Source organism: Trypanosoma brucei, chromosome 10 (genome assembly GCF_000210295.1).
Source record: "Trypanosoma brucei gambiense DAL972 chromosome 10, complete sequence".
Lineage (NCBI taxonomy): Eukaryota > Euglenozoa > Kinetoplastea > Trypanosomatida > Trypanosomatidae > Trypanosoma > Trypanosoma brucei.
Window position 1 is genome coordinate 2779972 of NC_026743.1, and position 24388 is coordinate 2804359.

The 24388-nt window shown below is 49.5% G+C and overlaps 15 protein-coding genes across 15 annotated transcripts; all 15 read left to right on the top strand.

The window, feature by feature from the left end:
- Positions 1 to 188: 188 nt before the first annotated feature.
- TbgDal_X14280 (hypothetical protein, conserved) lies at positions 189 to 2408 on the top strand (the record flags this gene model as incomplete). Its single annotated transcript, XM_011780292.1, has 1 exon — positions 189 to 2408. One exon carries the CDS (start codon positions 189 to 191, stop codon positions 2406 to 2408), a length of 2220 nt encoding a protein of 739 aa, XP_011778594.1.
- A 124-nt stretch (positions 2409 to 2532) lies between these two features.
- TbgDal_X14290 (hypothetical protein, conserved) lies at positions 2533 to 3345 on the top strand (the record flags this gene model as incomplete). The annotated part of the gene is made up of 1 exon (XM_011780293.1): positions 2533 to 3345. The coding sequence occupies one exon, from the start codon at positions 2533 to 2535 to the stop codon at positions 3343 to 3345; it is 813 nt and encodes a 270-aa protein (XP_011778595.1).
- Positions 3346 to 3721: 376 nt separating this feature from the next.
- TbgDal_X14300 (hypothetical protein, conserved) lies at positions 3722 to 5011 on the top strand (the record flags this gene model as incomplete). The annotated part of the gene is made up of 1 exon (XM_011780294.1): positions 3722 to 5011. One exon carries the CDS (start codon positions 3722 to 3724, stop codon positions 5009 to 5011), a length of 1290 nt encoding a protein of 429 aa, XP_011778596.1.
- A 335-nt stretch (positions 5012 to 5346) lies between these two features.
- On the top strand, positions 5347 to 6279 carry TbgDal_X14310 (hypothetical protein, conserved; the record flags this gene model as incomplete). The annotated part of the gene is made up of 1 exon (XM_011780295.1): positions 5347 to 6279. The coding sequence occupies one exon, from the start codon at positions 5347 to 5349 to the stop codon at positions 6277 to 6279; it is 933 nt and encodes a 310-aa protein (XP_011778597.1).
- A 662-nt stretch (positions 6280 to 6941) lies between these two features.
- On the top strand, positions 6942 to 9071 carry TbgDal_X14320 (hypothetical protein, conserved; the record flags this gene model as incomplete). The annotated part of the gene is made up of 1 exon (XM_011780296.1): positions 6942 to 9071. The coding sequence occupies one exon, from the start codon at positions 6942 to 6944 to the stop codon at positions 9069 to 9071; it is 2130 nt and encodes a 709-aa protein (XP_011778598.1).
- Positions 9072 to 9801: 730 nt separating this feature from the next.
- On the top strand, positions 9802 to 10752 carry TbgDal_X14330 (hypothetical protein, conserved; the record flags this gene model as incomplete). Its single annotated transcript, XM_011780297.1, has 1 exon — positions 9802 to 10752. The coding sequence occupies one exon, from the start codon at positions 9802 to 9804 to the stop codon at positions 10750 to 10752; it is 951 nt and encodes a 316-aa protein (XP_011778599.1).
- A 593-nt stretch (positions 10753 to 11345) lies between these two features.
- TbgDal_X14340 (hypothetical protein, conserved) lies at positions 11346 to 11849 on the top strand (the record flags this gene model as incomplete). Its single annotated transcript, XM_011780298.1, has 1 exon — positions 11346 to 11849. One exon carries the CDS (start codon positions 11346 to 11348, stop codon positions 11847 to 11849), a length of 504 nt encoding a protein of 167 aa, XP_011778600.1.
- A 504-nt stretch (positions 11850 to 12353) lies between these two features.
- Positions 12354 to 13655, top strand: TbgDal_X14350 (hypothetical protein, conserved; the record flags this gene model as incomplete). Its single annotated transcript, XM_011780299.1, has 1 exon — positions 12354 to 13655. One exon carries the CDS (start codon positions 12354 to 12356, stop codon positions 13653 to 13655), a length of 1302 nt encoding a protein of 433 aa, XP_011778601.1.
- A 272-nt stretch (positions 13656 to 13927) lies between these two features.
- Positions 13928 to 14410, top strand: TbgDal_X14360 (hypothetical protein, conserved; the record flags this gene model as incomplete). Its single annotated transcript, XM_011780300.1, has 1 exon — positions 13928 to 14410. One exon carries the CDS (start codon positions 13928 to 13930, stop codon positions 14408 to 14410), a length of 483 nt encoding a protein of 160 aa, XP_011778602.1.
- Positions 14411 to 14713: 303 nt separating this feature from the next.
- Positions 14714 to 15496, top strand: TbgDal_X14370 (NAD or NADP dependent oxidoreductase,putative; the record flags this gene model as incomplete). Its single annotated transcript, XM_011780301.1, has 1 exon — positions 14714 to 15496. One exon carries the CDS (start codon positions 14714 to 14716, stop codon positions 15494 to 15496), a length of 783 nt encoding a protein of 260 aa, XP_011778603.1.
- A 1128-nt stretch (positions 15497 to 16624) lies between these two features.
- Positions 16625 to 18589, top strand: TbgDal_X14380 (ABC1 protein, putative; the record flags this gene model as incomplete). Its single annotated transcript, XM_011780302.1, has 1 exon — positions 16625 to 18589. One exon carries the CDS (start codon positions 16625 to 16627, stop codon positions 18587 to 18589), a length of 1965 nt encoding a protein of 654 aa, XP_011778604.1.
- A 42-nt stretch (positions 18590 to 18631) lies between these two features.
- On the top strand, positions 18632 to 19024 carry TbgDal_X14390 (hypothetical protein, unlikely; the record flags this gene model as incomplete). Its single annotated transcript, XM_011780303.1, has 1 exon — positions 18632 to 19024. One exon carries the CDS (start codon positions 18632 to 18634, stop codon positions 19022 to 19024), a length of 393 nt encoding a protein of 130 aa, XP_011778605.1.
- A 161-nt stretch (positions 19025 to 19185) lies between these two features.
- TbgDal_X14400 (hypothetical protein, conserved) lies at positions 19186 to 19794 on the top strand (the record flags this gene model as incomplete). The annotated part of the gene is made up of 1 exon (XM_011780304.1): positions 19186 to 19794. One exon carries the CDS (start codon positions 19186 to 19188, stop codon positions 19792 to 19794), a length of 609 nt encoding a protein of 202 aa, XP_011778606.1.
- A 638-nt stretch (positions 19795 to 20432) lies between these two features.
- TbgDal_X14410 (hypothetical protein, conserved) lies at positions 20433 to 21410 on the top strand (the record flags this gene model as incomplete). The annotated part of the gene is made up of 1 exon (XM_011780305.1): positions 20433 to 21410. One exon carries the CDS (start codon positions 20433 to 20435, stop codon positions 21408 to 21410), a length of 978 nt encoding a protein of 325 aa, XP_011778607.1.
- Positions 21411 to 21991: 581 nt separating this feature from the next.
- Positions 21992 to 23281, top strand: TbgDal_X14420 (kynurenine aminotransferase, putative; the record flags this gene model as incomplete). The annotated part of the gene is made up of 1 exon (XM_011780306.1): positions 21992 to 23281. The coding sequence occupies one exon, from the start codon at positions 21992 to 21994 to the stop codon at positions 23279 to 23281; it is 1290 nt and encodes a 429-aa protein (XP_011778608.1).
- Between the last annotated feature and the right edge of the window lie 1107 nt (positions 23282 to 24388).

Here is a 24388-nt window from a genome sequence, read left to right on the forward strand (position 1 = left end):
GTTTCCTTCCCATCCTTTACCGGCGGAGGTACCGACCCACACATCATTCGGATACATTTTACAGATTGACAAGGCACTGGGGCGAGTCATCGTCACTTCATTATTTATATCCGCGTCTCTGCCCACTTGCGTGATTGTATTAGGAGTATAGGTAAGTCAGTTAGGAAATTTGTTGTGCTAGTGTCCCAATGATGATCCAGGAGCGTGATGCCGTGGCAAGGGCGCTTGACAAGAGTATGAGTGAGGTTGACAAAACGTTTTCTGCAAGTTTTCCAATCAAGGAGTTGTCCGTTTGTGGGCATTACATTTGGATAGTGACTAAGGGAGGCTTTGAAGTGCGCAATGAGCGCAGTGCCGAAGTCGTATTCCAAGGCACTAATCGGGCGGCAGGAAATGGTACCGTTAACGTTATGTCGATTCTCGCTGTTCCAGATCCTGCTGTGGGGTTACAGGTATGGATGGGGCTGTCCAATGGTGCCGTCGAGGTCTATGACGCACAAACTTTCGGCGTATTGCGCCAGCAGACGAAGCACGCGGGTGGGGTATATTGTCTTGCCGAGTTTGGCGGGTACGTGTACTCAGGGAGCAGTGACTTCAAGATTGGGCAGTGGTACGCCGCGGACGCACGCCTCGTGCGGATGCTGCACGGTCATAGCAATTATGTGCGCTGTCTTTATGCCGAGGGCAACGCCGTTGTGAGTGGGTCCGATGATTGTACGGTACGTGTATGGGATGTAGGAAGCGGTGACGCCCAGTTAACGGGACGCTTTCACGACCGCTCGGCCGTGTCTGCTCTGTGTCGTGTAGGCATTACGATGTGGTCTGGTGATGATAGTGGCCGTGTTGTGGTGTGGAGGCTCGACACATGTGAGGCTTTACACATTCTTCAGGCACATAGCGGTCGCGTTTCGTCACTGAAGAAGGTTGGATCACGTGTGTACTCTGGTGGCGCAGATGGCGTGATTGCTGTATTTGATGCGGAGGAGGGTCGTTTGCTGAGCCACGTGAATAATTACCATGGTGTTCGTGTCTCTTCTCTTGTTGTAACGTCGGAGCTGCGACGGTTTTGTATCTGGTCCTCTAGTGCGGACAAGATGATTCAGTGTTGGCACCAGGATGAGTATACTGTTATGATAGGTGATCAGGAAAGGTTTTCAGAACGTTTTTGGTACGAAACAGGTTCGACACCGTACCGTGAGTTCCGGGACAGTGTTCTGAAGCACATCGGTAACCTGCGAGAGACACTCAAGATAAGAACGTCCGACAATCCACGTTTAGTAGATATAGTGGGTTTATCTAACTCCGCATCGACTGTGGAGGGTTTTCGGAAACGGGAAGCCATACTCAATAAGGAGCTTTCGTCTCTGGAGGGTCGCCAAGCATCACTGGAGAGTCAACTGGAGCAGTCGAAGGGAGTACTGGAGAATATAGAAAAGGAAACGAGCTTGGTGCTTGGCATTCTTCGTGCAGCTCAAGCTGAGCTTCGATCGCTGGACCCCGTTTTGCATGGCTCTCTTCTCATGTCGGCAGGAGGCGATGCGAATGGACCGCTTGCAAATATTGTTAGCACGCTATCGGGTCAACCGGCAACAATGACTAACGTGCCGAACCCACCTGGCAACTTGGCTGTTCCGACTTCTACCGCTGCAACGACGTCTGCTTGGCCAGCAATTCCCTCAGCAGCTGCGGTGGGTAGTGGAGCTCAATACGCTGCGTATCAGCCCACTGCAATTCAGGGGCATCCCTTCTATGTAGGCACTCCAGCAACTTATACCCAACCTGCCTCGGTCTCGCACCCAGTCGCTGGCGTCAGTGGGGCGACAGTGTCCAATTTGCAGAGCCCCGTTCCCCCAGTTCAGGTGTGTGGAACGACTCCTACTGGGGTGTCAACGGCACAAATTCCTGGTGGCCAGGGTGTGGCCTTTACGGCATTACAACCGGCCGGCACCATGGCTGTGGGAGGACCAACAGGTTCAACAAATGCTGTTCAACAAGTTCCCACAGCTGCTACCACACCCAGCGGCACGACTGCCGCAGCAATGGCTGGCGCACTACCGCCTGGTCAGAGCACAGCCACCACATCAGCCCAACCACTCGGAACCGCGGCTGCAGGAGCAATGGCTGGCGCACTACCGCCTGGTCAGAGCACAGCCACCACATCAGCCCAACCACTCGGAACCGCGGCTGCAGGAGCAATGGCTGGCGCACTACCGCCTGGTCAGAGCACAGCCACCACATCAGCCCAACCACTCGGAACCGCGGCTGCAGGAGCAATGGCTGGCGCACTACCGCCTGGTCAGAGCATAGCCACCACATCAGCCCAACCACTCGGAACCGCGGCTGCGGGAGCGATGTGGCGCACTACCGCCTGGTCAGAGCATAGCCACCACATCAGCCCAACCACCTAGCACCTTGGGTGTAGGAGGGTCAACAGGGGCTCCAACATTTGGACAAAACTTTGCTGTGTCGCTGCAACCTTCGACTGCCACCACCTCCGTTGGGCCGGCTGGGTTAACGTCTTCTGCGGCAAACATGGCAGTTTCTTCTCAGCCGTTGGGCGCCTCAACTGTCGTTGATGCTTCGGGGCCACTACACAGCGGCCAAAGCCTGACTGGGTCGGCGCATCCGCTCTCTACTCAGGCTTCCGGAAAACTGATGGGAACGGCATCGGCTGGTGAAAGTGTAACTACGCCCTTTCAACCATTGGGTGCCACTGCAAATGGTAGCTCTTTGGTGTTCACAACCGCTGGTCAGAGTTTAACAGCTATACCACAATCTCTTGGGGTCGCATCTACCGGGCAGTCAACGGCACAAATTCCTGGTGGCCAGGGTGTGGCCTTTACGGCGTTACAACCGGCTGGCACCATGGCTGTGGGAGGACCAACAGGTTCAACAAATGCTGTTCAACAAGTTCCCACAGCTGCTACCACACCCAGCGGCACGACTGCCGCAGCAATGGCTGGCGCACTACCGCCTGGTCAGAGCATAGCCACCACATCAGCCCAACCACTCGGAACCGCGGCTGCAGGAGGGCCAGCAGGGAAACCCCCTGTTGAGCAAGATTTTTTATCCACGAAGCGCGTCGTTCCACCCGTTTCTCGTTGTGGAACCGCGCCCCCGTCCAAACACGTCCATTTCGAGCAGGTAGCTGAAGCTACCACCAGTGGCGGTGTGGTCTACAGGGGCGTAGAATGGACCAATAAAAACGTCGGCAATTATATCCAGCGCCGTTACTACGGGGCGGAACCAAGTCTTCGGACCCCGGCTCTTGAAAAGCGCAGGAGATTGCAAGGTCGTATGCCGGACGTTAAGTTAGAGCCGTTCAAAAGGAAAGACGAGGGATGATAGAGAGTTACAAAGCCGTTAAAAGCGTTTCCGGTAAATGGCGTTAAAAAGTATATAGATATTTTTCCATAGAAATTGTCACGGCTTTTTGTGGTGTTGTTACTCAGGCTGTTTTTTCCGAGGAAACTTCGGGTATCAGGGTGTTGTGTCTTGATCCACTGACTGCCTTTTCTTTATTTACCATCTGACTAGGAACAGTAATACTGTAGCCTCTACAGTATTGAGAGCGCGGCGCTGACTAACTAGGTGGAATAGACCATGAAAAGCGCGCAGTTCCCACTTTGAACCAATACCGCCCCCACCATCAGCAGCAGTCCCACAACCACCAAAGGCAGCAGTCCCGCAACCTCCAATGGCAGCAGTCCCGCAACCACCAATGGCAGCAGTCCCGCAACCACCATTGGCAGCAGTCCCACAACCACCAATGGCAGCAGTCCCACAACCACCAATGGCAGCAGTCCCGCAACCACCAATGGCAGCAGTCCCGCAACCACCAATGGCAGCAGTCCCACAACCACCAAAGGCAGCAGTCCCGCAACCACCAATGGCAGCAGTCCCGCAACCACCAATGGCAGCAGTCCCACAACCACCAATGGCAGCAGTCCCACAACCACCAATGGCAGCAGTCCCGCAACCACCAATGGCAGCAGTCCCGCAACCACCAATGGCAGCAGTCCCACAACCACCAATGGCAGCAGTCCCGCAACCACCAATGGCAGCAGTCCCGCAACCACCATCAGCAGCAGTCCCACAACCACCAATGGCAGCAGTCCCACAACCACCATCAGCAGCAGTCCCACAACCACCAATGGCAGCAGTCCCACAACCACCAATGGCAGCAGTCCCACAACCACCATCAGCAGCAGTCCCGCAACCACCAATGGCAGCAGTCCCACAACCACCATCAGCAGCAGTCCCACAACCACCAAAGGCAGCAGTCCCGCAACCTCCAATGGCAGCAGTCCCGCAACCACCAATGGCAGCAGTCCCGCAACCACCATTGGCAGCAGTCCCACAACCACCATTGGCAGCAGCGCGACAGTCACCGCTGGTGGTGGCCCCGGCGTGCCCACCAACTTCCGATGGGCTAAATGCTATTGATGGCACGGGTAGTGGATTATCAAAAAGTCTTGTAATACCATCTGCTGCCGGGGGGTTGGCAGTATCATTGTCCGAGACTCAGCAAACTCGTGGATACGGAAGAGAAACGCAGGAGATTTTTTCAGGTAACCACCCCACTAGCAACCCCAATTTACTGTCTCATTCACCTTTGCTTGCAGGTCTTCCTTCCTGGAACATCCCAAGCGCTTCAAGTTCTACTTGGGCGGGGTCGACAGTAACTCAAGTCTTTGTGCCCCAGCTGGATGCTGTCCCAGCGCGCAGCGTCATCTTACCGACTGCGGTGTGGTTTGACGACAGACTAGAGCGTGTAGTTGTTCCTCGAGTGAATGCCACTTCTTCGGTGCCAAAGGGATTACAAGAGGAAGGTTCTAGGCAGCGGTTAAAGCCGTCATTCAAACGAGTGAAGGACAAATACCTCTGGCGGCTGCCACCGTCGAAAGAGGGTATAGCAAGTGAGTTGTGGCGTGGAGTTTACTGGAAGCATGTTGATGTGCATCGTTACGTTTCCAGGCGGTATTTTGGGGGACCGCCACCGGTTGAATAACACTAGCTGTAGCCGAAGATGTGTTACTTGTTCATCGTTTCTTTTGTTTGTTGCTGAAAAGTTATCTGAGTGATCAAAGCATAGGTTGATTGCTGTTTTCTGTGTTTTTGTCTTCCTGTGAACTCCCACATCCTCGTGCAGTCGCTTCTTCACACCTCTTCTGGGGAGTTGACTTCCCTTTAAGTGCCCAGTAGTATCGTGGAGGTCTTTGTTTCGTAAGTCTCTGTCTTCAGGGTGTTAACGACATATAAATACATGTACGTGAGTATTGCCTAGAAGTGAACGACGATTTTAATTACATATTAACATATTCCAGAGTGTAATCAGGCTCTGGGATGCTGCGCCACACATCACGGAACAATGCTTTGCACGCATTTGTTCGCTCACCGCATTACCGAACTATTCCGAGCGCTGGACCAAATGGGATTGTTGTCAACCGAGATATGCTCGTTCACCAGTTCAGAGACTTCTACAAAACACTTCAACATTGCTCTCTTGTCGACAAAGTCCATTTGATGTCCGAGAGACCCTCGGTAGAAGCACTACGGGTAGCGGACCAAATGGTTTCCATCGGTGCCACATTTTTAGAGATGCCACTGACAGGTATGGAACATCGCGCGACAGAATTTATGGAGTCAATGCGGTATGTTCGTGGTGCTGGTGGACCCTCTACTCTTGCCTCGTACTTGCAAGATACGGAGAATTGCCGGTGTAATAGCGGCGATGTGGTGTGTTTACCGAATGGCGTAGCAGTTGGCCACGGTCCGAGAACAAACGCAGTGGCTCATACTACGCTGAAACAATTGTTCGAAGTGAAAGATGACCAATTTTCTTTTGATGTCTTCACTTTAGAACAGGAGGGTGATGCGCCACCGCTTGGGGACTATTTCGGTTTTGCTGGGAGCAACGTATTACTCACTTGGAAAGATGAGCACGGTTTACTTGCTGTAGATCAATACCAACAGAAACAGCCCCACACGGAGATGAATGTAGTTTATCTTGAACCTGGTTGCCATTTTTTATCTTTCTATGGTGTCGACCACACGATAGATGTTTTAGTTCAGAAGGGCTACGAACGCTCAATGGACAGCATTGCTGCTGCGGGTTTGAATCCTATTCCTGTTCAGTGGTCGGAGATGGACAAACTTGGGATATCGATGAGGGCCGCAGTTCTTCCACTTAAATTCTTCAAGGCGAATGTTGGTGGCATGTTGTCGAGGAACAAGAGTCGTGGAGCCCGATGGCAGACGCATCAACTGCAGAAATAATGGCTGAGGAGACTGTTTGTAGCTTAGCGCGTGCGTGTATGTGTGCGCTCATGGTTGTGGTTAGTACACAAGAGGGAACATGATGGCAAAGAAGGGCATTTGTTATTCAAAGCAAACCACGAACGTATCAGATCGAATAAACACAGTTCATTTCAGTCACTTTTATCTTGGGTAACTAACAATTTCATTGAAAGCGGCATGGCTACACATTTGTTTGTGTAGTCCAGTGGGGGAGACATACAAGTTAGGAAAGTTAAGGAATCGATGATGGCTCTGATTTTAAGCTTTTTTTGTGCCGACCTTGTTATGGACTTGCCACGTTACTGCTGATTGCTGTCAGTTATTGATGTAAGGAAAGGGAGAGTATTTTTCTTTGTGAAGGTACGTGACCTCTCTGGCTCTGCATTCCCCCTTATTGTTTCTCCTCCTTCTGTTTCGTCACTCGTTGCGTGACACACTTAGGGTGCCGGCTCGCTCACCTTCATACCCTTTCTCTGGTGTGGCGGGGGCCAATAAAGGGAGCTGTCGGCCGGGCTTGCATTAGCCGAGGGAAAGGGCAAAGGAAGACGCCCACATTGGTATTCGCAGTACCCTTGAGGTGGCTTCCTTTTAAGAGAAGGACGGGGTGAGTACCAGGCGTGCGCTGGGGAAGCAAGGCAGGTATGACAATAAGCAGCCCGTGCAACCACGAATATCACCTATGGACCCTCTTCAAACTGCATTCAAAACCTCTTGGTGCTGTGACTAGTGGGGCTCATCACGGACGTTACCTGACGGAGGATGGTTTTCGGGCCATTGTAGATTCCCTCGTCGGTATGGGTCTACTAGACGGGGGCCACGTGGCAGAAAGGGAGGGAACTGAGAGCAGGAGTGACAAGAGCGTGGGCGCCGTTGTTTTGTATGGTGAGGTCGAAATTGCAACTGTGCCTTCTACCTCACCTCGTGCAAATGCGTCCACCGAGAGTGCTGGAGTTTCTGGTGAGGATGCGTTAGAGAGGGTGGATATCAGTCTGAGCATGGACTCGGCCCCTATCTGTTCCTTACCGCACCCAAACGTTGTTATCTCTGAGGTGGTTCCCCCGGTACGATTACAATCCGAAACCAAATCTTTTGGTGACACCATTGTGCCAGATGCGGAGAGCCATGCGACTGCGGAATTACCGGCTTCGCCCTGGCAGGTGGACAAGGCGGAGCCTGAGGGGAGCGGGTGGAAGCAGGGGATGGAACCTAGGGAGGACACCGTTCACAGAGGTGTTCACGGAATGCGTATGCCCTCTGACAATGGCAACCGACATCAGTTGCCAGAGAACATGACAGAAAGGTCGAAGGAACAAGTGCAGAACACCGATGTTCGACGACGCTTGGTTGATAGTTATGTGTCTGGCGACTCCCGACAGTCGCAGAAGTGTGTGCAGTGGGCTAGACGTGGCGGAGCCGTGTACCCCAATAACCACCTACGAAGTGGAGTTGAGGGTGAAACGTCTTCCTTTAATGGCACTGGCCTTGACGCTGTAATATCACTTGTGAAGTCTGACAAGACTTCGTGCTTCTCTGATATGGCATTAGACTCGGCGGCGCTGGACCAGCTACTTCCAAGAAGCGTCGAAAACGATGCGTTAGATAAAGCCAATGATAACATGTTTGTGATGATTGAGGAGGCGGCGGCACAACAAGATTCTCTTCACGGTTTCTCACGTGTGAAGTTCTTTCCGGCTGAAAATACCGCGAATAGGCCTGACATTAGAAATCGCGGTCCACGTTTATCGACGCCACCGCGTCGTCCTAGAAACCCGGCAGTGATTCTTCCATCTCCCCATGTATCGATCACCGATGAAAGGTATAAGAGGCCAGGTGCGTCACCGAGGCCGTCGCAATCATCTTTCAGGTCACCGCGCCTTTCCCCTAATAATAGAGGTTCTTCTGTCCGTTTTCATCCATCTACAAGCTTCCAGACTCCAGTCGGTAGACACGGCGGGGAGGGAACTGGTGACGGACTGGCCGCTGCTGCGACCAAGACCGGTACCCGAGGCGCCGCTTTCGTGGGTCCACGAGCATCAATGGATGAAGAAAGGACGGCGTTATCAGAGGATGTGAATACTGACGAGAGAAGACAAGTTCAGCAGCTGATGCCCAGACGATCTATCAATACCAGTGGTAGCGGAAGTTGTGGGTACACCTCGAGAGGCAGCGAAGGATTTCCACAACCTCCGGGGCGCCGCATGGTTGGTGGAGTTACCTCGTTAGAGTCCGCGCAGCCCAGACACCTGCCACGGAACGCCGTGGGTTCAACACAAGACGGAATGGGCATGGGGTCGGCTGTGGCCTTACCGCAGTACCGGAGAAAAGCATTACTCACATCGGATGCAACGTCGGCCGATCACACCTTTGGGGAATGGAGCTCCCTGAGCCCCCAAGGAGTCATGCACCATGGTGCGTGTGCCCCTTTCCGAGGTTCCAACACAAATAGTTCACTCAGCGGTGGGCAAGGAAGCGGGACAGTGACGAGTGACCCACGAAGATTTGTTGCGAGACCTGCTGTGGGACCCACGGCACCACTGCCACTTCTATTGGGGCCCCGTGGCCGCCGCCGCAGCGCATCAGTTCCATGTTGCCCTCACGGCACGGAGCCTTCGCCACGACCGCCAAGGTCGCTCTCGAAACGTGCCCGTCTTCGTGCCGAGCGGAAGTGGAGGCCGGTGGAGCCACCTGCTGTCCCCCACACAAGAGCCCGCAGTTGGGGTTTCCGTGCCGGAGGAAATGTTACGGCACCGCTAATCCCAACCTGGGAGTAGCCGAAGTTTTCTGCCCAAATGGGGGAAAAGAATCGGTGCGTGTGTGTGTATGTATGGGGAGACATTGCCTGGGAAAATACGCGAATGTTATGGCAGCTGCTGCAACGCGAGTAACTTTGAAAAGTTATAGAAAACAGGGACAATATGTTGTAATCATGCTACTTTGTCCTTCGGCTCCTACGAGCAAAGAACTGACCCTCCTCGTTCCTGCCGGACAGTTGGCCATTGTGCTATCCGTACGTGTCGGGCACCGTCGAATCCGGCTCCTTGCATCACAGTAGCTGTTCTTTCTATATATATATTTTTGCTCTTGCTACCGAATAGATGATGGAACTTCAACGTAAAGGCGTGAAAGGGCCAGCGGCTATGGGATGTGGTGCATCCCATTAGGCTGGAAAACGCAAGTGTACCCTTTTGTACTGTGTCGGATTGTAGTTGCTACGTACCCATATCCTAAAGAGTTTCAAATTATTTTCCATATTTTACTCTCTCCAGGAAGCCAATGGGATTCTCATTTGGGCTTCTATTATTACCCTTTGATTTTTGAGACTGTTGACACCCTGTGACATTGCTTATATGTATGTATTAACTGTGTGAGCAAGCATGCCCCCCCTCCTGATGTATAGCAATACATTTGCATGTATAATCGATGTTATGTTGTAACCAGTTTTCTATGTAAAGTTCTACTGATTTCCTCATCGATTATCCTGAAAGGGAAGCCTCGTTAGAGATGGTGGTGGGACACCGGGTTCTCACAACTGCCCCGCGGCAGTCTAGTTACACTAGGGTTGGGTTGGTGAGACCAGCTCTTCTCAGTTTATCTGTCACCGGTGTTTCTACCGTGCAATACGTGGGGGATGGTGCGTGTTCGTATTGCTGCTGCAGTAGGCGTTACATTCGTACCATCATCACACCACGCCCTGCTGTTACTACACTTGTATACATTGACAAGTATGGACGGCCGGTTCGAAATGGAACGGAGACGGATGTTTCACTGATACGCACTCGAGACAACCAATTTTACCTGCAACGCGTGCTGCCCGGCGGGGAGGTGATACGCTGGCGTGCCCCTGGGCTAGACCATCTGAAGCATGTTACCAACTTTGAGACGTACAACCTTAATGAGATTGACGAGTATGGCGGGGTTATAATCCCGGCTGGTGTGATGCCTACAACACCCAACGACCCCCCGAGTTATCACGATGCGGTGTATTATATTAACCGCATGGAGGCCACGGAAAAGATCACTCGCAAGACCAGACGCCGCTGGCACCGCCGCCTCTATGCCCATTGGAAGGAGAGCCCAGATAAATTCTTTAACTACTCCATAAGCGCCTACGGGGTTCCGTTCATTGTACTCTTGTGGTTAACCATCCGTGGTTTTCACAGCATAAAGAACAACAAACCATTCTGGGACGTTAATGTGTATGGAAAAACAGATGAGGAGTCCGATGCACGCGACCCTTGGCTGCGGCTGATGCGGTTCTCAGACCGCCACCCCGAGCACGAGGGGCTTGACCTGACTGTCACAATGATGTCCCCAGGACAGTCGCGGCTGTCAAACTCTCGTGCAGAGCTGCGGGAGTCGGACTTTACGGACCCACATTTTCACAGTGAGTTGTGGTGGAAGCTACGGCACGTGCGGTACTACGGGCACTGGCCAAAGGGCTTGTCGGAGTAAGTAAAGGTGATGGTGATTTATTGTGAAAACAGAGACAATGCCGGTAGTGTGCGCAGAGGAAGGCACACAAGAGGGGAGAAAAAATGGGCAAGGGGAAGTCATCTCATTTATCGTTTGTAGTTGTTAATCAGCTTGCATTTGCTTTGTTACGCATGCAGTTGCATCCGGGAATCCTCCTCCTGAGTCAAATGCAGTCAAGCAGGTACACACGGGGTAGCGAAGGTAATAGGGTGAAAATTGTAACTGCCACCGTCTTTTTGTTGCTTACCATCATTTTTTTTTTTTGTGGATGGAGGTCTGCACTACTTCATGAGTGTTTGCACTGGCACACATTGGCAAAAGGATGATTTTCCTTCCAATGCTTTCATTCTTTCCCTTTGAATCATCTCCTTCATTTGAGATCATCATTCCCCTTTCTTTTACCGCTCCCTACACGCTCGTCCCACTGCCATCACTCCATATTCTGACTTCCACGTGGTTAAGAGCGGTATGTATGAATATATAGTTTTTGCTTTCACACCTCTTCCCCGGCATCTTTACCTTTTTCTTTTGTGTGTGAAGTATCCTGTTTTGTTTCCCAATTGCTTTCAGAAATGACCCAAAACATTATTCGTCGCATCTTTGGCAATCGTGAACTGCCGGAGAACCTTAGCGGTAGCGAGTACGAGCGCTACATGCAGGAAAACTTTCCCAAGTGGATTGATGAGTTTGAAAAGGGCGGGTTTCTTGAGGCAACAAAACTCCCAGCCATAAAGAGTGAGAGGGATTTCTTGAGCAAACTCATTGAACACAAAGACGAAATTATGGTGGTTAAGTACTGGAAGCACGGATGCATCCCGTGCCTCTCATTGGCGGAAATGTACAAACAGGTATCGGAGCAATGCAAAAAAGAAAACCGCCGTATTGCGTGGTACAGTGTGAATACAAAAGATGTTAGCGCGCGATCATTAGTTGACTACCAACTCGTTAACGGAACCCCCACAGTCCAGACATTCAGTAGGATGAAACAGGTGGGTAAAGAAATTCGAGCAATAAGTGCGGAGGAGCTAATGAGGGAGCTTTCTTTACGCGAGGCTGCTCTGAATACAGAGAGTTAGGTTGAATGGAGGAGACCACTCTTCCCCATGTCTTTTCCTTACGGAAAGGCTCTGATCTTCACACGAAATCAAACTGTTCTTTTTTAGGAAGTAACGGTGGCACATAATAGGCGGCGTGATGTATGGATGTCGTCCTGATATTGTCCCTGGTTGCACTGCTCGGAACACACCCCCACCTCTCATCTTCTACCTCTGTGCCCTTTTAGCTCAACAGTCAGGACACAATTCGTGTCGTTATGGACAGGGTGGTCAAATTTTCACACACATATGTATATATATATATATATATATTCCTTGCATTTTCCCTTTTCCCTGGGTTAGATACGCTCTTCGGGGCTGTGACGTTAATAAATGGAAGGGGCCGCTGGAGGGCATGACAATAGAAACGCTTCCACGAAAAGTTTGACAGCATGGCAAACTAATTTGGAGGAAGAGAAGTGTGCACTCCTATCAGCGGTAGGAAGCGCTGACGGCAAGCAGAATGAGGAATGTGAGGAAGCCGTTATGTTCCCGGGAGGAGGATGTAACGTTGTCAGCGCTGTTAATGGCGCGCCCGCTATCAATGTTTTCCCAGCTAAGGTGGGTTACTTTGGTTATTATTTTGCTCTTGGGTCAGTTATCGCCTTTTACGGTGTCATTTTCACATCGAAAGGTATGAGCCCAAGCCACATTGGACTGCTGCTGTCGTTCACACCTCTAGCAAATACCGTGCTTTTCCCTACCGTCACGTACATAGCCGATCGTTTTCAGTGTTCGAGTCACATTCTTGTAATGTGTTGCATCGCAAGCTCATTTTTCACTGCTTTCTTTTTGCTGAGCAACACAACCGTGGCAGCGCTCATCTCGTTTCACTTACTTGTGGTGACCCGATCCCCTATTAGCCCACTTCTGGATCAGCATACACTTTCCATATTCCCTAAGGAGGGGAGAGTAAAGGATTGGGGGGCATTACGTTCCTTCGGAGCTCTTGGTTGGGGTGTTGGAAGTGCCGTATCTGCAACTACGGTTGATTTAACGTCCACATGGGCTTTGGCGTCTTTTTTGTTTGCGGCCGGCCAAGTGGGCGTGCTCTACTGTGTTTTAAGGTCGAAGCCATATGAAGTGGTGGAGAGGACCCCGATGCAATTTCATGAGGTGTTTCTTTTCGTACTTCATCATAGGCGTTTACTATTGTTCCTCACTGCCTCATGTTTTATGGGCGCCGGGTTTGCACTCGTCAACAACTTTCTGTTTGTTTTCTTGGAGACCCTTGGTGGGTCAAAGGTTCTGATGGGGCTGTCGCTTGCCCTGACCGTCAGCACCGAAATTCCCATATTTCAGAACGCTAAATACTTTCAGGAACTCTTCACCGACCGTCAGATGCTTTCGATATCTATGGCCACGTGGATGCTTCGTGTCGTTGGATATTCTCTGTTGCAGAATCCGTGGTTGGTATTACTGCTGGAACCACTTCACGGCATCACGTTCGGTTTCACGTGGTTGCCGGGTGTGCATATTGTTAATACCGTTTTCCCGCCGAACCTCTCCAACTCTGCAACGGGGTTTCTATATTTCTTTGTCAACGGCATCGGACCGATTACTGGCAGTGTTCTTGGGGGGGCCATCTATGAGTGGCTGGGACCTAGGGTTATGTTCCGATCCGCCGCGTTTGTTGTTTTTTGTGTGCTTGTCTTATTCGTATTTCTCGATCGATACCTTGAAAAAGAAGAAGCAGTTTCTGCTACCGCTGGCGACACTTTGGCTTGCACGACCGATGCTGTTGTCGCAGGAGAAGTGCGGCTTTCTGGTGAAAGCGAGAGGTGCTAGAAAACGTAAGTTTCTCACACGTTCTTCATACCGGTATCGGTAATCTAAACTATCCTATTGTTTGTGTTTCCGTTATCCCAACCCAACTGAAATACGTGGAATGAGTGTGTGGGTTGTTGCTAGGGGCATGCATAAAACTTCGTGGCAATATGCCACCTGTAGCCCGCTGTCTCACTGTTGGGAGCTGGGTTTTTAGGTGTGAGTTCTTCTGTACGCTGAGTTAACAAACTCCCCCTTTCCCCCTTATTATTAACCAGCCTAAATTTTATCCGATGCAGGCAGTGGGTAAAACGTCCGTGTCAGGAGGATGGGCTGAAGATGAAGATTATCTACTCGGCGCCCGTTCCTGCGGGGATGGGGCGACCGTACCACTGAACATCGCCCATGTTCACCAGTCTGCGACTACCCAAAGGCGACGGGAGTTCTCTGAAATATTTTCTGTTGGCAACTCTATGAGGATGCACTCGGACTCTCCCGTTTCAAGTAGCATTGACACAGGTTTAATTGCATCTTCAGGAGAGGAACGTCTTTCTCCCACTGTGGCGGACGATCAACGTGTTTTGGAATGCTTAGCTTCTATTGCATACCTAGTGGGGTCACCACTTCAGCGCTCACAACCCACAGCCGCAGAACCAGTGCAAAAGGCGTTATGCGTTGTGAGAAAACTGCTTCAGCGCGGCGTTAACCCGGAGCAGATAATTAACGTAATTGAGTCCCGGGACGGAGTGGGGGGTAACAATACCGAAGATTTTTGAATAAGAGAACATGTACGATGTCCCTCATGCCAACGAGCAAGGTGTCGGACGTCGGGTTGTGACTACGCCTGCAGGATGGAACCGATTGTTTTTTGTTTTTTCACCTACAGAAGAGCGAGTTGCTACGGTTGTTACGCTCAAATTCAGTGAAGATTTACTGCTACTGCTCGCTTTTTCTTTTTTCACTCCTGTTCCCCCTGACAATTGTGAAGAAGACCAGTGTAATTATCAGCACTCGATACAAAGTGAGGGAGTGAAAGTGGAGAATAAAACCTAACAAACCGACCACTGCAGGTGATTAAAATGTTATCAGGAAAGGTGGCGCTTGTTACTGGATCGACCAGTGGTATCGGGTTTGGAATTGCGAGGCAGCTGGCGGCGGCTGGTGCCGACATTCTCCTCAACGGAAAAGAATCTTCCTTGAGGGACGCGAGTTTGTTGGAAAACTTGGAAAAGTACGGGCGACGTGTTCGCTACTTTGGTGCGGATAACAGGTGCAGATCGGCCCTCGAGGATATGGTGAAGTATGCAGAGGACGAGCTTGGCAAAGTGGATATTCTGGTTAATAACGCGGGGATACAGCATGTCGCATCCGTGACTACACTCCCAGCGGAGAAATGGAATGATGTCATCTCTATAAACCTTAGTGCATCTTTCCACACCATACAACTTTGCCTACCGCGCATGCAACAACGGGGTTGGGGCCGGATAATCAACATTTCTTCCGTCCATGGCATAGTTGGTTCGGCTAATAAAGCGGCGTACTGCGCTGCCAAGCATGGGTTACTCGGTCTTACTAAAGCAGTTGCACTAGAGGTCGCGACAACAGGCGTCACTTGCAACGCCGTGTGCCCCGGCTATGTTCGCACACCTTTAGTTGAGGTGCAAGTGAAGGCCATCGCCGATGCAAAGTTTAATGGAGATATTGAAGCCGCGAAAGTTGAGCTTCTGCGGGAAAAGCAACCTTCAAAGAGCTTCATAACAGTTGAACAGGTTGGGGATGTTGTACTGTGGCTCGCGAATCCGTCTTCCAGTCAAATCAACGGCTCAAACATTACAGTGGACGGTGGCTGGACAGCACAGTAGGAATAAGGGCCAAAGATACTTCCCCCCCTCCCAAAAGAAAAAGGTGGAGGACAACGTCTTTAATATGAGTGATACACTTTTCCTCTTAACATGGAGTCCACACGTGGTGTGGTTGTGACAACTTCAACCTCAAAGGATGAAGAGGACGGTACTAGTGTGTGTCAACGAACAAAGACATCTTATAAGTGAGGGGAGAGGTTGAATTATTATTGACTCATTTTTATCCAAGTTCGTCGACTTTTTCCGTGGCTTTTCCTCCACATTCGCTTAAACAAATTGTTGTATATTGCGGGATTCGCGTATCAACCCCAACTCTCCACCTTCTTCGTGATCATGGCGGGTCGTTCAAGCGAGTGCCGTTCCCGCCATACTCTCGTCACAAGCGTGTAGTTTTTCCTGTGTGCGCTTCCACACCCCATCAAGAAACAATTGGAAGTCAACTTTAAAGCACAATGTGTTCTCAGTTGTGTTTACACATGTTTATGTGTTTGTGCGTGTGCGCGTGCGTGTTTGCGTAAGGGGGGTGTCGTTTGTGGGGAGATATGAAGCTGTGCTGTGACACCCGTGAAAGAAGGCGATGCAACTCTGTGCGGGAAATTTGTAGTGTGACCTTTTTTTTTTCTTTTTGCGCATGTTCTCACGAAGATACACGCGCCCAAAACTGTTGACATCCTGTTAGTCGCTATAAGTGTATATGCAGCCCCATGAGGGAGTGATTTTTTTTTGTTTCTTCGTTTTTGTTTTTCGTTTTTAGTGGACCGCAGGGTATTGTATTCCAATCGCTGAGAGTTAAGCAAATATTTGAAGCGCGTATTGCGTGCCTCGTTTCGCTACCTCTCCTATGTTGGTGGCTGCTATTTTTTTCCCTTTGCTGTGGGATGAATATTTTTTGCTTGCTCTTTATCTTTTTTTTCCTCATTCAGTGTGTGTGTGTGTGTGTATGGGGGAGGGGGAACGAAAAGAAAATACTTACTGCACGCCACCTTTCCATTTGGTTTCTGTATAGCGAAGAGGAAGCGAGGGCAAAGTGGAGGTAAACAAGAGCAAGGTGTTTCTCAGTCAGAGGCGTGAGGGGGTAGAGGGACGCTCTTTTTTCCCCCTAATTTATAGTGGTGGAGTCGGTGAAAGATGACGCTATGGAGTGCGACGCGTATGTTTAAGCGTACATCTACCCGTTTCAGTGCTTCCATCACTCAGCAGCTCTACATGAACTGCAGGAACCGTTGTTTCTCTCAGTGCTCGGCTTCCATGCGGAGGGGGTCACGTGCACTTGCATGGGGACGGCGGATGCTCCTCTGCGCAGTCGCTGTTACCACCTCTTACGTCTTCATTGATTATGCAACAGCTCAGTCAATTACTCGTTCCATGCGGGCATTAATCACAACGGCACGCGTAGTATACATGTACAAGGAGGCAACACCCGAAACATCTGAAGAACGTTCTAACCTTCACCGTGCAGCCGCTTTGTCGCTTCTTAACCTTTGTTTGCGGAATGAAGGACTTTACATAAAGTTGGGGCAGTCACTAACGGCTATGAACCACATATTGCCATGGGAATACATCGATGTTCTCACCGTTTTGTTAGATAGAGCTCCGGTTGTGCCCCTCGATGAGGTCCGTAGAATCATCCAGGAAGAGACGGGAAGGTCATGTGAAGAGCTGTTCGTTCGTTTCGACCCCAATCCCATAGCATCCGCCTCAATTGCACAGGTGCACCGGGCTCTGATGCAGCCGTCGGATCCAATACAGTCCCCAGTGGAAGTTTGTGTAAAGGTGCAGAAACCCCATATTCGGCGTCAAGTGTTTTGGGACCTTCAAACGTACCGTTTTGTTTTGCATGTGCTGGGCGCTGCATTTAATATACCCGTTGCTTGGATGAAGGAAACTGTCGTTGAAGGCATCCGCCGTGAAGTGGACTTTTCCATAGAGGCGAGAAATGCTACTCGTATACGACAGGATTTTGCAGACCGCAGGGATGTGTATGTGCCGGAGGTGTATGGGGATCTTGTTACCCCTCGGCTACTTGTGATGGAGTGGGTAGATGGAGTGAAATTGGTCGATGTGGTGGCTGTGCGGGAGCAATTTGATGAAGTGAAGGTTCTCCAAACCGTCTTCGGTGCCTTCGGTGACATGATTTTAAAGAGCGGCTTCGTGCATTGTGATCCTCATGGGGCAAACATTCTTGTGCGCCCACAACCATATCCAATGGAAGAGGAGGCGTCTGGAAAGTCGAAGGGGTTGAGGCAGCCAGGTGGGAGGTGTTGCAACCCGCAGGTCGTTTTGTTGGATTTCGGGCTGTGCTGCCCCGAATCAGAGCGGTTCCGCCTTGAGTACGCTCTTCTGCTCAAGGCGATGATAATGCAAGACATGGTGACGGTAAGGAAAATAGTTCATTCGTGGGGTGTCGACGACGAAAAAACATTTTCAACCCTTCAGTTGCGTAGGTCTTACGCATCCTTTCACCGAGGGAACTGTGGTGAGATGACAAGGGAGGAGGCAATGCACATGCACAATGAAGAGAGGGAGCGCATTATGAATGTGCTGAAGAGGGAGGAACAGTTACCCTGTGAATTAGTTCTAGTTGGAAGAAGTATTGATATTCTTCATGGGGTTAATCGTCTGTATGGTGGGCTTGTGAACCACATGAGGGTTTTTGGTCGCCGTGCAGTTTCAGCACTGGGTCGTCTTAATACATATGAAGATATTCAGCTCTACTTAACGCATCTCGCTGGCCTTTCCAACGGTAGTGCAGGAGAAGAGGCAATCCCGTTGTGTTCTAGTGGCAAACTCTTGTCTTTATTTGACCCTGCACTCGAGCACCAACGGCGTGAAGAGGCCGCAGCCGTTCTTAAGTTTCGAAGTGGGGTGACCGCTGCTTTTCGTTACCGAGTCTGGGAGGGTATTATCTCTTTACTGATGTTGTTTCAGTTTGAGCTGGCACTCCTCTTTTTGGATGCTTACCACATGTTCATTCGGTGGTACAGCAAAGTGTTTGAAGTATCCATTTGGAACTGGATGGATGCGCGTTGTCAGAGGTTCATAAAGGCGGGGTGTTGTGGGAAGAAGGAAAACAAGTTTTATTCCATACGGTAATTTTGACGATAAGTCGTTTCTAAATTTGTAGGGTGAAAGTCCATGAAAGGTGACTCACCTTGCACGAGTATAATTATTCTGAAGCCCGTGGGTTGTCGCGGTTTAATTTTTTTTATTTTGCATAAGAGTACTGATATTTACAACTTCTATAAGTGCTTAACGTTGATTCTGAGGTTCTTCGTAGTACTTTATCCTTCTTGCACTCCTGCTACTTGTCATATCTTACATCGTATATCATGCGCGCTGCCATACACTTGTCCATTCTCTTTGTGTATGTGTTTTGCGTTTGTATATGTTCATTGTCGCTCCTGTTATTATTATTGCAGCTATAGTTTGATGCGGTTTTTGTTCTACCGTCAACGCTATCTCGAATTTTGTTGCTGTTGCTGTAGAAAATACGTTATTTTCCCCTTCCCTGAAATTGCGAGGCTCTAGACATTTGTTGTTGCTTCTCTTATTTGTCTGGCTTGACACTCCTCCTTAACTTGCTGTACGGGACTGGGGCCCATCAGACCATTTGCCGTTTGAAAGGAAGGTAACAAAAAAAGGAGGAAGGAAGTACACAATCACATTGGATAGAGCAGAAAGAGAGAGGAATGAAAAGATATATTCAACACAAGGAAAGTCTACCCGCGCAAGTGGGCATAAAGCGATACCGCACCACGGCAGCAGAGGGCGCCACCCTTGCATCGTCCACCGCACGTGGAGGTGATACGGCGGAACTGGTAGATCGTGGTATCGAGAGCGGAGTGTGCCACGAACATGAAGAGTCAAATGGGGGCAACGTACAGAGTGTGGAGAAAAGAACTCCCTCACTAGAGCCGACAAGCGCCGACAGTGACAGCAGCTCTGAAAACGAAGATGATTATGACGAGTTAAATAAGGAAAGATTGCGGCTCGAGCAGATGCAACGGGATAAGAAACAAACTGAGGACAGAAAGGGCTCGATCGGTGGGAGCGCCACTGGTACTTTCTCACCTCGGTCAGAGAAGATGGGAATTGCCGGAGACGGCAACAGTGCTGTGGGAGGGGTTTCCTCATACAATCATGACGTTTTATTCCGTGGTGGTAAGTGGAGGGATAAGAATCACGAACCTGCTGAGAGTGAATCGAAGAAGAAGAAAAAGGAAGAGTGGGAGGCAGTTGTGAATGACACGCAGCGTTCCGCTGCGTACCAGCACTTTATGAAAAGTTACTTTAAGTGAAGGGAAGCGGACGTATACTCTCGCATTCGTGACGTGGAGGGGTTCCGTGCAACGCTATTTTTTTCGAAAAAAATGGTTGGGGTGTTAAGACCGCTTAAACGGTCTTTTGTCGTACCATGCGAGTAAAATTATGCTCGGTTGGCAGCCGGTGTGTCTTCGGTGTTCCGGAGGTTGGTCCCATTTGCTGCATCTTTCTTTTGGATGAGCACTCCCAATTTCACTGAGTTACTTCCACGTGCCCACGTGTTGATGAATGGTGGCTGTGTCTTTTCTCCAACGTAGCGTTTAGTGCGCTGAATGCCGCTCTTTCAGGCGGTGTGTGACGAAGTTGTTCTTTCATTTGGTAGTGTATATTTCGTGCTTACCATGTGACCCCTCACGTGCTTCGGAAGTTTTCATTTGTCTAATTCTTTTGGGGAGCTTTGTGTGTGTGGTTGGTGTTCCTGGTATACTGACATATCGAATGGCGGCAAAGGAAGCCATGGAAACAAACTTATTCATAACTGTATGCCAATATGCATTTAAATCTATATCCATATATGTATATATATACACACTATCTGCTATGTGCAGTGTTTTACCCATTTGTACACCGCCCTTTCCATACTCTTTAAGCTGCTGATAGCGGTAATACCCTGATGAAGTACCTGGAGAATACCACTACTATTGTAAAACCAAATGGGAAGAAAAATGGCCTTACGAAATCGTCTAGTGAATGTATCAATTATTCCGTGTGTGAGGGCACTGACTGCAACGCAAGGGCAGATTTGCAGGGGGGAGGCGCTAGCTGCCCTTGTTCACCGCGGCTAGCTGCGGGAAGAATGGGTTGTGAACAGCAAAAATACGCCGCATCATCTCTTGGAGATGGACAACATAGAGGAAAACGCGGGCGCGGTGGCGAAGTTAGTAACGGGAACTGCGAGAACGTTTTACCTGAAGCATCTCCGTGTGTGAGCGCGGAGGTATCAGCTTCTTCAATTGTTCACAGTGCTGTCACCGTGGGAGCATCCCCCGTCACACTTGAGTCGAGGAAAGAGACGGAACGGAGGGGTAAACGCATAAGTTGGCACGACGACGAAAACGGTGGCGTGGAGTCTGACTCTTTGAGCTCATCGTCCCTCCGCTCGGGTGCTAAGAGGAGAATTGACAACATGTTCATTTACCCGAGGGAACAACTTAGTTTACCCAAGGTAATTACAGAAAATATACCCTACTGCGAAAGGCAAAACGACGATGGAACATCTTACATCTCGTACAAGCTTCAGGGCCCTTCCCGTCGTTTCACAATGTGGAGACAACGACCGGTATCGGGAGATTGTGAAGGTAGAAAGGAATCGAAATTTGAGGCTCAACCATGTGGTAATCGACCGCACAAAAGGATTAACTCGCTATTTTCATCCATATATGAATCGTACGATCCCAAATCTGATGAGCAAACTGTGCAGCTGCGTATAGCAACGTTTGATGAGGAATCTGAGGTTAATGGCGCTTTGTGCGCTGGTAATTTGCAGATGCCGTTTGCATGCGTGTCGCGTATCACTAACGACCCAGTGCCAATTCCGCTTGCGCCTTCAACTGAACCAAAGAACGCTCAAGTAAATGGGCAACACAGTTAAAAAAGACACGCACACATTTATAGAGGGGGGGGTGCGTTTCTTAATAATTTGCACTTATCTATTTTTATGTTACGCAAATCATGTGAGAAAAACTCTGAAATTGTGAAATATTGTCTTGAAAGGGACGTGAACAGTCGCAGAAACAGTCAAGCGCGTTCCCTTTTACTGTTTTTATTCCTTCCGCTATTGATACGCGTGTACCCGTGTCTTTGTGTCTGCCCTATGTTCACTCGACGCGATTATCTTTTTCTTTCGACATCGCCGCTAGAAGAGTCACACCGCTATTTCTTTTGAACAACAGCGTTCCTGCTTCCAGAGTGTTGTATTTCTTTCTGGTCGTTGATGATAACACATTAGCAGCTCAGCGTCACGATCATCAATTTGCCTCCGTCCATTTGCTTTTCTGCACCAATTTTTGGGTTTGTTCCGACTGCAATCTCGCTTTTTTAAAAAAAGAAGTCAAGAATAGCTTCGCTTTCAGCACTTTAATCATTGGTAAGCGTATTTTAACGACAAATAAACGAAGGGGAAAGGAGAGGGTGAAAACAACATCGAGGCAAATTCGTGTAGTGTTCTACGAAATGCAACAGTCAATTCGGCTTGCTGATCGCCTCGCGGATGTGCCACCGTATTCCGTGTGGACAGAAATGACGCCCCTCGCCAACAAGCACGGGGCTGTTAACCTCGGTCAAGGTTTCCCCAATTTTCCTCCACCCGATTTCCTCTTGAAGGAAGCCCATCGTGTGTTTGATGAAAGTGTTGTGACACCAACGAACCAGCAGTATGCGCGAACGCAGGGCAACCTGGAGCTTGTGTCCGAACTGAAGCGTATATACGCAAAACATCTTGGGTGGCCCGATATAGGTGACGAGAACATCGTCATTACCAACGGCACAACTCAGGGACTGAACATGGTATTTCAGGCTATTGTCAATCCAGGCGATGAAGTGATTACATTTGAGCCCTTCTACGACGCTTACCAATGTGACATCCAACTGGCGGGTGGTGTGGTAAGGTTTGTGCAGATGATTCCTGGTTCTACAGGCCTTGCGGACTCGTGGACCTTCAGTGAGGAGCAGTTACGGTCACTGATAAACCCGCGGACAAAAGCTATACTTGTCAACACACCACAGAACGTTCCCGGCAAGGCGTGGACGCGGGAAGAAATGAATATTGTCGCATCCCTTGCTTTGGAGCATAACCTTATCGTTGTGTCCGACGAGGTGTATATGCATCTTGTGTACGCGACCCCGCATCCCATTGAGGGACAGAAACACTCGCATCTCTCCATAGCAGCGTTGCCGGACATGCGTGACCGCTGCGTCACACTGTGCAGTTCTGGTAAGACGTTTTCGGCTACGGGCTGGAAGATTGGCTGGGCGGTGGGCCCCACGAAGCTTATTCAGGCTCTGAGCTTGTTGGAATTGTACCAAACGTTCAACGTGGCCACACCCTTGCAGATTGCAACGGCACGCGGCCTTCGCATTGCGGAGGAAGTCGGTTACTACGAGATTCTTCTCTCGCAATACGAAAAGCGTCGGAAGCTCCTTTGTGACATGCTTGCAAAGAATAACTTACCCCCAACCATACCCTCAGGTGGGTTCTTCGTTCTGGCGGACATCTCACTTGTGGACCCCAAGCATTATCTTGACCCCAATGAAAGGTCGGTTGGTCGAGACTGGCAGTTCTGTCGGTGGCTCACACGTACATTGAAGGTGTGTGCGATCCCTGTGACTGCTTTCTGCCAGAAGGAGAATCGCCCGGTATATGATAAATTCGTTCGGTTTGCTTACTGCAAGAAGGAGGAAGACATTATAGAGGCTGGCATACGCCTTGAAAGACTGAGCGAGTACCTGCTTCCTGCCCATTAGTAAAACCTTCAATTGAATTGGACATCAGGGATCTGTGGACGGCCATTTTTTGTTCGCTTTTGTAGGAGGAGGTTTACCCTTTCATTGTGCAAAACGTAGTCCGTATTTATCTTTCAGCGATACGAGATTCTTTTTTATGTTACTTTCACTCGTCTATATTTTTAGTACAATGCGGCCGGCCAGGATAAACTCATGCTTGCTTTTCGTACTTTCTCCGGTTTTCGAAAACATTTTCTTCTCTTATTCAATAATATAACCTTTTATTTAGTTTTTTATTTCTTCGTTTTGCCATACATTAATTTTTCTTCCTCTTGTGTCTTTTTCCCCCGGCGCGGTGCGCCGTTGCAGTGAATTTTTGTGGCCGACGTTCTGCGTGACCGTTATTTGCCCTCTCTTGGATCCATTTCTCCCTTTCTATCAATTTTAAAGCGAAAATAATTATTTTCCGCTATTTTTATCGATCGGATTGCTCCCCCCTATTTTTGAATTGTAGGTAATCTGTGTCTGTGTCTGTGTATATGGTTTTGCTTGGTTCAATACACTGTGATGAAAACGTGTTTCGCTCCATATTTGAGCTGATGCTATGCAACCCTATTGTAGCGCAGGTGTCGACACTGAAGAAGGAAAGGAAATGAAAATAAATGAGAACATGATAACTGTTGAAGGGTGTGAATGTATTTCTTCCCTCACAATCTCCTTAGTGAATATTTTAACGTTTACGTGTTGCGTCGTTAAGTGATGAGCACACCGAGTTGTGGAAAAGGGGTAGTAGTATCTGACATATTTTCCGAGAAAAGTACTTTTAAGTTACTTGGATACGGGAGTCACTTACCTCTTTCCGGGACAGGGAGTTCGGCGTCTTGGAAGCCTGGCTGAGAGTGATGTAGGGCAAAAAGAAAACGAGTAGCCAATTTTTTTTTGTGTGTGTTTCTTCACAGACCCGATTTTTATGTGCTGTCTCTATTCCTCAAATTATTTTTATGAAAGGCTGGTACGACAGCGTGGTGATGTATGCAGTTTCCCCTAGTTTTTTTCTCTGACTCACCTTTTTTTTTAAAAAAAAGTTCCGTGTCATACTGTTGGGTGCCGTGTGGGAGTATATGGTGG